This window comes from Mobula hypostoma, chromosome 16 (genome assembly GCF_963921235.1).
Source record: "Mobula hypostoma chromosome 16, sMobHyp1.1, whole genome shotgun sequence".
Lineage (NCBI taxonomy): Eukaryota > Metazoa > Chordata > Chondrichthyes > Myliobatiformes > Myliobatidae > Mobula > Mobula hypostoma.
The window spans coordinates 62,385,481-62,400,185 of record NC_086112.1 but is presented as its reverse complement, the minus strand read 5'-3'; the positions used below and the strand labels follow the sequence as shown (position 1 = coordinate 62,400,185).

Genomic DNA, 14,705 nt, shown 5'->3' with positions numbered 1-14,705 from the left:
AAAGAAGTTAAAGGTTTCTACGAAATAATTGCGAAATTAAAGTCTTTCATTACTGCTATTGGTCCTGGGTTGGTTCCACACCAACAGAAGTCAACTTACTTTCCAACTTAAGAGGGAATATGTTAACTACTCAGTAGACTTCCCCAGTGCATATGACAGCTCACTTTTAGGTTATGCGGTTCAGGAATGATAATCTCATTGAGTGCTGTGGATAATGAGTTCATTCGGTTGGGGATAGAATGGAATAATATAAAACAAATAATACTATCCTATCATAATCAGTCCAAGCAAAGTGTGAAAGTAGGTGTAGTCTGAAAACCTAAGTTGGTACAACCCCGGGCTGCAGACTGAATTTAAGATGGAGGTTGAACTGGATTGTTGAGACAGTGCTGAGAAGAAATGGTATGATAAAACTTGGAGAGAAATGTTGCACTGAGCTGAGGGGAAGACAGGATGATAATGGTGAAAAGTGGGACTGGGGCTGTGTTATAACTTGTCACTTTCCTTTGGTATTCAAACAAAAACTGTCATTGCAACAGAGGCAAGCTTTTCATTTTGAAACATATCTAATTGGATTACAGACTGAAACAAGTCTGGGCTAAACTGATGTCTAAGCTCCAAGTATGTTAGACAAATATCAGTGAATATTATTTTTATTTGCAAACACAAGGAATTCTGCAGATGCTGGAAATTCAAGCAACACACATCAAAGTTGCTGGTGAACGCAGCAGGCCAGGCAGCATCTCTAGGAAGAGGTACAGTTGACGTTTCGGGCTGAGACCCTTTGTCAGGACTATTTTTATATTATTAGTTACCTCAGCTATGAACTATTACAGTTTCATAGTAATCTTAATATCAAAGATTCATTGCACTGTACATATGTGTTTAAACAGACTATGTGTTGCATAGTATAGAAATTAATTCTGTGTATGACAACAATGGCTAAAAGAGTTGTGTATAGTTGATTGTTGAAGAAAGGTATGTATTAAAGCACCAGAAACAATAATGCCCTATAGGCACTTTAGTACACAAAGCATATTATATTGTTCCTAATGTGCAAGCAAGTGATAGAATCCAAACAAATGGGTGATTGATGGTTGGCGTAGATTTGGTAGGCCTGTTTCCGTGCTTTATAAATGAAGTACACTGAAAGTCCAACACTGGAGATATGAATCCTCAAGCATTTATCTGTCTGCATCACTCCTACTTTGCAATGAGAAAATAGTATGAACTATGCAATGAAAAGCAGCTCCTTATGCAAGTGTATACAGATTCACTCAGGTAATACACCATTATTTACTTGTGAAGTTAAGACATTGAGGGTCTCAAATGAACTGCAGGATGTACCAGATTTGGGTCATTATTCATGAGAGCCCTTTGGAAGATGCAAACATTTCCAATCCCCTTGCTAACTATCCACCTATTCACAAGAAATTCTGCAGATGCTGGAAATCCAGAGCAACACACACAAAATGCTTGAGGAACTCAGATGGTCAGGCAGCATCTATGGAAATAAATAAGCAGCCAACATTTCAGGCCGAGACTCTTCTTCAGGACTGGAAAGGAAGGGGGAAGACATCAGAATAAAAAGGTGGAAGGAGAGGAATGAGGATACCCAGAAGGCGACAGGTGAAGCCAAATAGGTAGGAAAGGTAAAGGGTCGGAGAAGAAGGAATCTGATAGGAGTGGAGTGTAGACAATAAGACAAAGGGAAGGAGGAGGGGACTAGGGGAAGTGATAGGAAGGTGAGAGACCAGAGAGGGGAATAGAAGAGGAGGGGAGGAGAAGGGAATTTTTTTACTGGAAGAAGAACTCAATATTCATGCCATCAGGCTGGAGGCTACCCAGATGGAATATAAGGTGTTGCTCTCGCACCCTGAGTTGGCCTCACCAAGAAGAAGCCATGAACTGACATGTTGGAATGGAAATTGGAATTGAATATCTGGCCTTGCTTATCAGATAGATTATTGCCTTTGACAAATTGTTTTCTTTATTATAGCTTGAAGATATCCTGTGTTTAAGATAACAATTCCACCTTTGGGTGTTTTTGACACTTCTAAGCCACTCGAAGCATTCTTTTCACATTGGCCTGTTGGATTAATCGGAAACTACAACTTGTAAAGTGTTATGCATCCCAGTGTTGATAAAGTTTGAAAGCCTACAAATGCTGGGAATCTTCCCAGAACCAGACAAAACTGGAAATTCTGACAGCTTCGTTGAGGAGAGGGTTAGGGTCTTGAAAAGACCAGGGCAAATGCAGAGGAAAGAAAAGACTCACACAGAAAGTAAAAGGATGACCTAGTGCTTGAGCTAACGGGTGTAAGGTCTTTGCTGAGGGCTGTTAGGGGTACGTGTGTACAAGTGACTGAAGAAATGTAGGATAAGACAGGCCTGTAATGAAAAAATGTAAAGCTAGCAAAAATGAAGAAAGTGCGGCAGCGTCAGAAGAACTACGAAACAGGCTGTAAAGGTGGTTACAGATTCCCCTGCCAAAGCCCTAACCAGAATGAAAATCTGTATCTCTTCCCTGTGCTCTCAGGAAAATATCCAACACACCAAATTAACATTTTCACCATCTGCTGGTCTGACATGCATAATACCCAAGAACAAGATAAACCTATACTGAGACCAAAACAATGGAGGGCCCTGTACAAAGGAAAAGGGCTTTTATTTCCCTGCCATTGAGTGTCAGTGAAACTGTGCAGAAAGGCAAAGGCGGAGGTCAACATGACAGGCTTAAGATCCACAACAAGCACTCAGAGTGACACTTACTTAGTCTCCCAGTTGTAAACCTCACACGCTATTTGGGACCCTGGACAATGAAAAGATTAGAATGGTAGAGGCATTGTGCCAACTATGCTTAGCAGGTAGGCAGCAAAAAAACAAAATCAACTGATAGAACTTTCTGGTGGCAGAGCATAGAGTGCGGTTCAGCGCAGAAAGTTCTAAATAGATATTTAGAAATTAGCTGAGTGAGTAGTGGTTGGAGCCCAACTTTCCTCAATGACTCAACCATCACAATGATCATCAATGATTCTACCATCACAAAACAGACACTTGTTCTCTCTCCTGTTATAATCCAGCACAACAAAATGGCTGCATATATTGCAACCTTGCACTGACACCATTCCTACCTTCCAAGGCATGATAGAACATTCTACTAACCAAAATTTCTTCTCTTGAAAAGCAGTCTTAGAACAGGCAATCAGACTCATTGGTGTCTCTCTGCAGTAGGGCATCTTTTGGGTACAGTGGAATATTTGGGCCTACGTTGTGCTTTAACACACCATTTATTCTGGATTAACAACATGTTGGACCTAATACAGTGTAATTTACACTTTGAATACATTGGTTATTGCAGTCACCACTACATTATACCAGCAACAACCCAACACCTGTTACAAATGATTAACCAGGTACAAGCCAGAGTAAACACCTGTTTCTGTCCAAAACATGCAGAGTGCAACAATGGCAAAATGCCATATTGTGCTGAGTTTGCCTTACTGGAACTTCAGTGGGCCACATGTCCTACTAAAAGAGATGGAAAAATGTTGAACAAAAGGGTTCTAGCTTCTGATATAATCCTTTTACTGCAGGACTTGGGAGAAATTCAGGTGTGAACTGTTAAGTATCAAATATCCAGAAAGCCATTAAGGGCGCCAAGAGGCAATATCGAGCCAAGTTGGAAGCCCAGGCTAACCAAAGGGATGCCAGTAGACTATGGCAGGGTCTAAATGAGATCACTGGGCGCAAAGAAAAGGCTGGGAATATCAATAGCTGTGGCGCTTCTCTTCCTGATGAACTTAACATATTCTACACAAGATTCGAACAGAAGAGGAGCATCCCGCTCCCTCCGGATGAACCAGACCTGGTGGCATGGAGATTTATCATTAAAAGGGTCTTCCTGAAGATAAATCCAGGGAAGGTGACGGGCCCAGTTGGCGTCCCAGGACGGGTTCTCCGGTCCTGTGCAAGCGAGCTAGCTGGAGTGTTTGCTGACATCTTCAGCTGCTCCTTACTTCAGTCTAAGATCTCCTCGTGTTTTAAGAAGGCAACAATAATCCCAGTGCCAAAGAAGAGCAAGGTGGCATGCCTGAATGACTATCGACCTGTGGCTCTGTCACCAATTGCTATGAAGTGCTTCGAGAGATTGGTTTTGGCACATGTCACCCACAGCCTACTGGTCAACCTCGACACTTTGCAATTCACCTACCGGAGCAACAGATCAACGTCAAGTGCCATCTCTCTGGCCCTACATTCCTCCTTAGGACACCTGGAGAATAAAGACGCATACCTTGCTCTTCTTTGGCACTGGGATTATTGTTGCCTTCTTAAAACACGAGATCTTAGACTGAAGTAAGGAGCAGCTGAAGATGTCAGCAAACACTCCAGCTAGCTCGCTTGCACAGGACCTTTTCATTGACTACAGCTCTGCCTTTAATAAACTGTACACCCATGATTGTGTAGCCAAGTTTCCATCAAACTCAATATATAAGTTTGCTGATGACACAATTGTAGGCCCTATCTCGGGTAATAATGAGTTTGAGTACAGAGAGGAAGTTAAGAACCTGGTGGCATGGTGTGAAGACAATAACCCATCCCTCAATGTCACCAAGACGAAGGAATTGGTTGTTGACTTCAGAAGGAGTAGCGGACGGCAGGACCCAATTTACATCGGTGGTGCGCAAGTGGAACAGGTCAAAAGCTTTAAGTTCCTTGGGGTCAATATCACAAATGACCTGACTTGGTCCAACCAAGCAGAGTTCACTGCCAACAAGGCCCACCAGCGCCTTTACTTCCTGAGAAAACTAAAGAAATTTGGCCTGTCCCCTAAAACGCTCACTAATTTTTATAGATGCACCATAGAAAGTATTCTTCTAGGGTGCATCACAACCTGGTATGGAAGTTGTCCTGTCCAAGACCGAAAGAAGCTGCAGAAGATCATGAACATGGCGCAGCACATCACACAAACCAATCTTCCGTCCTTGGACTCACTTTACACCGCACGCTGTTGGAGCAGAGCTGCCAGGATAATCAAGGATACGACCCACCCAGCCAACACACTTTTCGTCCCTCTTCCCTCCGGGAGAAGGTTCAGGAGCTTGAAGACTCGTACGGCCAGATTTGGGAACAGCTTCTTTCCAACTGTGATAAGACTGCTGAACGGATCCTGACCCGGATCTGGGCCGTACCCTCCAAATATCCGGACCTGCCTCTCGGTTTTTTTTGTACTACCTTACTTCCCATTTTTCTATTTTCTATTTATGATTTATAATTTAAATTATTAATATTTACTAATTTTAACTATTTTTAATATCTTTAATATTTAATGTTTGTAATCTAGGGAGTGTGAAGCGCAGAATCAAATATCGCTGTGATGATTGTACAGTCTAGTACCAATTGTTTGGTGACAATAAGGTATAAAGTATCAGTCAAAAATTATTGTCAACAAGAGAATTGTCCTTGAAAGGAAAGCAAGGTAATTAATACTAAGAATTCCATCATCAATATCCTGACAAGAAATTGAACTGAATTGGTCACAAAGTTGTGGCTATAAAGGATGCCCAGATGTTGGATATTCAGTGATGAGTTGATCCTGAATTGTCCAAGTCTTATTACCTTTTACAAACCAAAAGCAAAAAGGATAACAGAGTACCTACCCCAGCGGACTTGGATAAATGTAATTCCAACAGCATGAAGCAATCTTAACTCTACCCAGAACAATCTCCATCACTGGCCTATCTTAATAGTGTTTACCATCACAAGAGATACTGCATCAATTCATCCAGTTCTCTGGTGGAGAAATATATGGCGCTGGGTGCGAGTTGAGGGCGGTCTCCTCTTATCGGTGATGCGTCTTGGGTTTGCAGATCTGAAGAGAGACGAGCTGAAGCTGAAGCTAACTGGCCCCTCAGCAGTTCAGGATGTGCTTGGGTACCGGCTTGTCGAGAGGCAGCTCCGGTAACTGGTACTAGTAGCATACTGCCATTGAACTTGGAACAGGGTGGGTCCTCAGAAAACACGGGCACTGGGGAAACAGTGCAACAAAACAGTGATGACAAAATGGCAGGGGGCTGAAACGGGCACTTAAAATCGGATGGTCAGAAGGACCAAGGGAACCGGGCCAGGCCATCCAATGGCAACCAACGCATTCACACAGAGCCACCGCAATGGTTTAAAAAGCGCTGCTACAGCTTTAGGTATCTCATTTTCCAAATGAACTCAAGCCTTCGTCAATCTCAGTTATGGACACCTCACTTCCTCCTAGTCCATCTTGGGTGCGCTGCCTTCTGATAGACCTTAGTCACTGTTTGTACATATATGCGGACTATTGTAGTGATTGTCAGCATTTTTCTAAATATCGTCTGAACACGTGACTCACCTCTGCCTCAGCTGAGACCTTCGTCAGTATCTTTTCTATTTCGTTCACAAGAACACCTGTATTGTCTCACGTTTTGTTTTCCCTAAATTAGGTTCATCCATATCTTAACTTGCAGCAGTGCCCCATTTTAAATTTCATATCTTTATTTTCAAATACTTCCATGGCTTTACTTCTGCCTGTTTAGGTAATCTGCTCCCACCAGCATCTTTCCAAAATAGCTGCGGCCTCTAATTCTGTTTAACTAGATTAGTAAACCTAAGGCCTGGAGATGTGTAAATTTATAACACAGCTGGGAAATTTAAATTCAGTTAGTTAAATTTATCCAAACTGAAAAGCTAGTATTGATGTTAATCACAAAATATCTCGATTACTGTAAAAATCCTTGTTCACTTAACATCCATCAGACAGGAATTCTGACATCTCTGTGGTTCCTTATTAGACCTCCTGATGGATAGCAATGTGATGGATTCTCATTGGCCATGTCAAATAGTCCAGTAGATCACTAGATCAGATTGGTAACAAGTATCTTATCAACACCCAAAGGAAATTGATAAGGAAAAGTGTATTACCATTATCAAGCTTCTCTATCATTTCATCACTGAGATATGCTGGGTACCCAAGTTTATTAGGGGACTTCTGAAAATTCACTAGTTTTCACTTACCTATTCTATCAGTTTGTCCTAAAAAAAAACTTCAACAAGCTTGTTAAAAGTAGTTTTCCTTTCATAAATCCGTGTGGACTTTGTTTGTTCTCCCTCGGCCTTTCCCTCTCCCCCTCTCCATCTCCCTTTTCCTCCCTTACATTTGCCACGCTCAAGTTCCAGAGTTACCAGCAAGTTACTTGAATTCTTCTTATAAGTTCTGAAATAGCCCCATTTTTGACCAGCCTTTTAGTATCCTGATAGTTTTAAAAGGTGGATCAGGGAAAGGAGTGGATGATAATTGTACTGAAAGCTGTAGATTTTAAACAATCTGAGAAATACAGGATGTGGTGGTGATGGGTGAGGTTAGAAGGACCTCATCACATTATGGAATAGAGAAAGAGTGAGAGCTGCAATTGGTTGTACCGAACAGTGGTCTTGTGTAAGATGACATTGAACATGTTGTCTATGGGAAAGGGGCTTTCTGAAAGCTGTTGTGTAGAAAATGTTATTATTAGAGCAATTGTGCTGGAGATGGATGTACCAGATGAAAGGATTGTAAGGCAGGAAGAATTGTAGTAGTAGTTGTGGATAATTTTAAAATAAACAACAGTGAATTGGTTTTCTTACAGATGGTAGGCGAGGGAGGGAAAGAAAAGGGAAGAGGTGGAGCACGTATCAAATTAAAGGATGGGTGGGAATTTAAAACTAGGTTCAAATAATTTCTCAGATCAGGGTGAGGAAGGAAGCAGCTCCAACAGTCATCAACTTAATAGAAAAGGAGGTCGAGGAAGAGAGTCAAAACAGGACTGGAATAAACACATTTGAATGTATCCAGCAAAAATAAGGCATGGTTAGGTTCCATTATCATCACACTTTATCTGGAGATTATGACTAAGGTTGAAACAGAAGTTGGCCAAGATACTAGCAAATTCAGCAAGGAGTGTAAAGAGTCAAAATGTAGTTGGGAAACCAAGGTTGGAGGCCATGAACTGATGTAACATTCTGGAAAATGATTATTTAATGTCCACTGCTGGGAATTCAGTACAAGAGGAAACAGAATTATTTACAGCCACAAGCATCTAGGGACTGAACTATATCATGTCACGATTTTGTGTACTGAACAATCCACTGTTAAAGCAAATGTTAAAGTGAATTGAGGCTTTCTATACAGGTAGTGCAAAGTCTACCTTTGTTGTTTTGGATTTTCTGTGCATTGGATAAAGGACCCTGTGCAATGCACAATTGGGCACCAGTTCTATAATTTAATGCAGAGGTGACTTTAACTGCACATGTGAAGCATCCTTCCATGTGATTTCCCTGGAGCTGACACTGCGTAGATTCCTTCTGAGATTAGTACTTATTTTACTGGTCCTGGGTATGACTCTAATCTGCAACCGCTGATGAGGCTCTGATTGGGGATTTTCAGAGCTTTGGGGAAAGAGGAGTTACCCCTTAGTCGTTCATTGCTCCCAGGGCCACTCTGACCCGAAACGGTAGCACCTGCGAGGGTTCCTGCTCAGGATGCGAGTGAAGGCCAACGGCAGATCCGGCAGGTTCAGTAACTGAACTTATGATGGAGAAGGCAGATGAGCTACAACCTCAAATGACAATGGCTATAGTGTAGGCGGATGAACATTTGGGAAGAAAAATGGCTCGCCCACGGAAGGCAAGAGCAAACCATCGTTGCTAGATACTAGGTTTCCTAGAATCTATTTGCTAAGAAAACCATGGTCAAACTCACAAAATGCATCGCACAACAATAGCTTCAAGAGGATCTTCAAGACAATTCTGAAGATGCTTCGCTTGGTAGGGTTGATTCTGGTCAGCAGGGGATCCCAGACCGTCATCAAGCTACTGCTCATAAAATTCAAATAACACAAAAGAAAATTATTGCCACTTGGAATGTAAGAACCCTATATCAAGCAGGAAGATTGGACAATGTGATAAATGAAATGGAAAGACTAAAGATTAACATCATGGGAATTAGCGAAGTTCGTTGGACAGGTGCTGGAACATGTCAGAATAGAAATAAAACACTAATTTATTCTTGTGGAACATCCCATACTAATGGAGTAGGAATTCTTATGAATGAAAACATGGCAAAAAGCGTTTTAGGACATTGGGCAATATCAGAAAGAGTGCTCCTTGTTAGATTCAGAGGACAACCTTTTAATTCAGCAATGATACAGGTATATACACCAACAACAGATGGAACAAATGAGGATATAGATAAATTCTATGAAGAGCTTGAACAAGCAAAGAATGGATGCAAATCTCAAGATATTGTTATTGTCATGGGAGATCTAAATGCTAAAGTAGGACAAGGTGCTGTTGAAAATACCATAGGAAAATTTGGACTAGGAGAAAGAAATGGAAGAGGCAAGAAATGGGTAGAATGGTGCAAGATGAATAATCAGGTCATTATAAATACCTACTTTAAAAACCATCCAAGACGCTTGTGGACCTGGAAAAGTCCAGGTGATAGCACCAGAAATCAAATTGACTTTATTACTATAAACCAAAAATTTAGAAACTCAGTGACTCAATGCAAAACGTATCCAGGTGCAGACTGTAATAGGGACCATAACCCAATGAAAGTCATGTAAAAGTAAAACTTAAAAAACTAAAGAAGCAAAAACCTGAACAATCCCTTGACTACTCGCAATTAATTAAAGAAGAAAACTTGACAAAAATTTACAATTGACGTAAGGAATAGATTTCAAAGTCTAGAAATAGAATCTGTTGAAGATGACAGCAATCATGTAGAAATGAAGTTTAACTCTCTGAAGGATGCCTTGGTAGAATCAGCAAAGTCAGTGATTCCTAAAAAAGAAAAAAACACAAAGAATAAATGGATGACAGATGAAATCAAAAATCTAATGGAAGAAAAGAAACTGAAGAAAGCAAATCCTATGGAATGTAAGTCCTTAGATAAAAAAGTTAAAAGCTTATGTCAAAAGGTCAAAGAGGAATGGTTAAATAAGTTATGTGAGCAACTAGAAAGAATCCCTATTACTGATCCAAAAAGGGTACATCAACAAATCAGGAGTATCACTGGTAAAAAGCTCCTCTGTTCTTCAGGTGGATGTTTGAAAGCAAAGGATGGTACCTTTATCATGGAAAAAGATGAGATTATGAACAGATGAACTGAGTATATTCAGGAATTGTTTGAAGACCATGAGGTGGAAAACCAGAAATTAAGAAGAACATTGAAGGTCCAAGTATTTTAAAATCTGAAGTTCATAATGCAATAAATAAGATGAAGAAAGGAAAGACAGCAGGTCCTGATGAATTAGTAATAGAACAAATTATCACCCTTGAAGATTATGGAACTGAAAAACTTACTGATTTAATCAATGACATTTATGGGACTGGAATAATACCAGAAGAGATGAAAAAATCAGTGTTTATCACTCTTCCTAAGAAACCTGGGGCAATAGAATGTGAATTACATAGGAACATAAGTTTAATGAATCATATCACTAAGATACTTATAAGAATTTTGATGACAAGAGCTAAAAGTAAGATACAAGCTGTAATAGGTAAAGAACAATGTGGTTTTGTGAAAGACAAAGGTACAAGAAACACAATATTGATGTTAAGGATACTATCAGAACGAGCTATTCAAGTGCAAAAAAAATTTGTTTGTTTTATCGACTACACAAAAGCATTTGATAAAGTGAAGCACAGTAAGTTATTTGAAATATTACAGGAAACTCTAGATCTAGATTCGAAAGACCTCCACCTAATCAGAAATCTGTACTGGGAACAAACTGCCACTGTAAGAATAGATGGAGAAGTGAGTCAGTTTATGAAAATCAAGAGAGGCATTAGACAAGGATGTGTTTTCTCCCTTGATTTGTTTAATGTGTACAGTGAAACAATATTACAAAAAATAAAAGATATCTTGGGAACCAAAGTTGGCGGTGAAAACATCAATAATTTCAGATATGCCGAAGACACTGTGTTAATTGCAAGTACGGAGGAAGAACTACAAAACTTAATTGATATAGTTGTTGAAGAAAGTGCAAAAATGGGTCTACCTATCAATCGCAAAAAGACAGAATATATGGTGATATCCAAAAAGAAAGAGAATCCTATCTGCAGGCTGAAAATAAATGGGGAAGACATAAAACAAGTACAGAACTTTTGCTGTTTAGGAAGCTGGATGACGTCAGGTGGCAGGTGCGACATGGACATCAAAAGAAGAATAGGGATAGCAAAAGACACCTTTACGAGAATGAAGAGTATAATGACCAACATTAAACTAGGCATGACAAACCGCCTCAGAGTACTGAAATGTTACGTTTATCCAGTTATGTTATATGGATCAGAATGTTGGACAATATCTAGTAACATGAGGAAACGAATTGAAGTAGCAGAGATGTGGTTTTTGAGGAGGATGCAAAGAATATCATGGACTAAACGAATATCTAACGAGGATGTCATGAACAGAGCAAGCACAAAAAGAGAAATAATGTATGAGATCATGAAAAGGCAATGTAACTTCATTGGACATGTGACTAGGAAAGAGGAGTTAGAATGCATGGTAATTATGGGAAATATTGAAGGGGAGGAAGCAAGAGGAAGGCAAAGACAAATGATGATGGAGACAGCAGCCAGCGAACTGGAAATGAATACCAATGAATTGATCCACTTCACCCGAAACAGGAGTGTGTGGACCATGGCAGGCAAAGCTCAATCTGGGCATGGCACCTGATGATGATGATGATGAATTTACCTTACTTTCCATGGGGTCCCACATATTTTCCTCTCCTTCTCTCATTTCCCATTAAGCTGACAAACCTTGCTCAATATGCCTCCAACTACCCCCAACCCTCTCATCTTTCAGCTAATCCAAACTCTCCTATTCTCAGGATTTCTGGCCCCCTTCCTTCTGATCACCCATCAAACTATTGGTTTGGACCTGATTCCAGACTCTAACCCTTTCTACCCTACCACGTGTCCCTTCTCTGGGACAGGTATGACTTTTGCATTTTCCACACTGACAGAAGTGATGAAGGAAATGCTGTATATCATCCAAGACTGATTCAGTAGCACCTCAGGACAAGTCTTGTCTGCTACTGAATTTATTACTTGTGGAAATGTTATTCTACAAATTGTCCAGCTAACGTTCTTTTAATAACATTGATCAATTTCTAGGCAACAATTTTGTTCAATTAAATGCTTATCAATATAGCATGCCTTCTGCATAAATTAATAAAAAATGTTATGCTTTTATTCAATTGCAGAACAACAAAGAGGCATCAGACATTTTATGATGGGAATTCAACTAGTCCCACTGGAATTTGTCACATTTCAGTGGCAGACCCATTCTGTAAGAGAAGCAGAGAGGTAAGTGTCATGCAATAAGACAGTTATTAATATGAATCGTAAATAGTTAAAATAATTTACCCACGACATCATCTTTATTCCACACAATTTCCAGTTATAAAACGGTGGCTCAAGATTTTTATTGGTAGCTCCTTCAATGGAACTCTGACCTTGCAGAACCTGTTTAAACATTCAGTCTAGATACAATAACACGGTGTAACAATCCAAAGAATCTGGGTTGAAGTTTCATTATGCCACTTCGAACATTTATATTAATATTTAAAAAATAAGGACAAATAGCTGGTTTTAGTCAAAGTGACAATGAATCCTGTAAAAGAAGGAAATTTGCTACTCTTAACTACTTTGGGCCTTATGTTACTCCAGTCAGACACCAATAGGGTCTATTCTAATCTTCCTTCAGGCTGGCCACTGGGATGTCACAAACAATAAATTTGCAGGCTCATTTAAAATGATTAGCTAAACGTTTAGTTAAAAGGAAAGGAGCATTTTTGATGCAAAGTAATAATTTTCCTGGGTGTTTCTTAAAAAAAATGGTAGATTTAACTTGCTGGTTTTTGAAACATAGGGATACATGGGAGTAGGATTAAATCATTCTGCTGTCCAAGTGCACCAGACTTGTACCATAAAGCCATAAGCTCAATCACTCACTTTGGTTTTGTGCTCCTTGATGCCCCTATGAACAAAAACTTAGCATCCCAGCTGTGGCATTTTCTATTAACCCACCCTTGACATATTTTTGGGGAAGACTGTTCCAGCTATATTCGAGTGAGACAAAATGATTTCTAATATCAACCCTAAGCAACATGGATCTAATCATAATGTTATACCCCTACTCTGGACTCCCACACCAGATGAAATGGTTTCTCTCCATGTGCTGTTCCCTTTAAAAAAAACTACTTTGATCACAAGCACCTTCATTTGAGGCCTCTTCAACTTTTCCATGAAGTGAGAACTGAAACCTTGTTTATGTAAACCCCCCTCATAATTGAAGCATTTTAATCTTGATGAATCTGCACTGTACTCTCTCTCCAAGGATAATTTACAGCACAGATTGTGGTGCCCATAACAGAACCTAGTCTTCAAGGTGTCGTCTAAGCAAACTTGTATGTCTATAGGCCTTGTAGTTATCTTTTTTATTAGTTTAGTACTGTTATTGAGAACTGTATCTAGATCACTAAAAACCCTGCTCTTTAGAAGGTCCAAGCTGCTCGTCAATTAAGAAATACTCCTGATCATCTTTTTTAAGCCCAAAGTTTAAGACGCTCTTTGGAACATTAATATGCAGGGAATGAAACAATACGGATACTGTGTAGGCAGAACGGATTAGCTCAGCTGGGCATTTAATTACTAGTTTCATTAGTTCAACATAACATGGACCGAAGTGCCTTTTCCAGTTCAGTACTGTTCTATGCAATTGGAAGACCTTTTGCCTTTTTCAAATAAAACTTCATTTGCTATAGTTTTCATCTTTCAATGTTCGTACTCTAATCTATCTTGTTTGCTCTATTATCCTAATTTAGTCATCATCATCATCAAGTACCATGCCCAGTTTGAGCTTTGACTGCCATGGCCCACACACTCCTGTTTCACGTCAAGTAGATCAATTCATCGGTATTCATTTCCAGATCTCTGGCTGCTGTCTCTGTCATCATTTGTCTTTGCCTTCCTTTTGCTTTCTTTCCTTCAATCTTTCCCATAATTACCATGCATTCTAACTCCTCTTTCCTAATCACATGTCCAATGAAGTTACATTGCCTTTTCATGATCTCATACATTATTTCTCTTTTTGTGTTTGCTCTGTTCATGGCATCCTCGTTAGATATTCGTTTCGTCCATGATATTCTTTGCATCCTCCTCAAAAACCACATCTCTGCTGCTTCAATTCGTTTCCTCATGTTACTAGATATTGTCCAACATTCTGATCCATATAACATAACTGGATAAACGTAACATTTCAGTACTCTGAGGCGGTTTGTCATGCCTAGTTTAGTGTTGGTCATTATACTCTTCATTCTCGTAAAGGTGTCTTTTGCCATCCCTATTCTTCTTTTGATGTCCATGTCGCACCTGCCACCTGACGTCACCCAGCTTCCTAAGTAGCAAAAGTTCTGTACTTGTTTTATGTCTTCCCCATTAATTTTCAGCCTGCAGATAGGATTCTCCTTCTTTTTGGATATCACCATACATTCTGTCTTTTTACAATTGATAGATAGACCCATTTTTGCACTTTCTTCAACAACTTTATCAATTAAGTTTTGTAGTTCTTCCTCCGTACTTGCAATTAACAGTGTCATCCGCATATCTGAAATTATTGAAGTTTTCAC

General features: G+C 39.7%; 1 protein-coding gene across 2 annotated transcripts in view; it reads left to right on the top strand.

Annotated features, from left to right (window-relative positions):
- Positions 1 to 14,705, top strand: part of mtap (methylthioadenosine phosphorylase) — a 206,951-nt gene that overhangs the window by 131,122 nt on the left and 61,124 nt on the right. For both annotated transcript variants that reach the window (XR_010020623.1, XM_063069001.1), the window contains one exon: positions 12,279 to 12,381. Coding sequence is in view for 1 of the 2 variants with exons in the window: in XM_063069001.1 (XP_062925071.1) it covers positions 12,279 to 12,381 (103 nt within the window). In the remaining variant the exon portion in view is untranslated. The remainder of the gene's footprint in view (positions 1 to 12,278; positions 12,382 to 14,705) is intronic.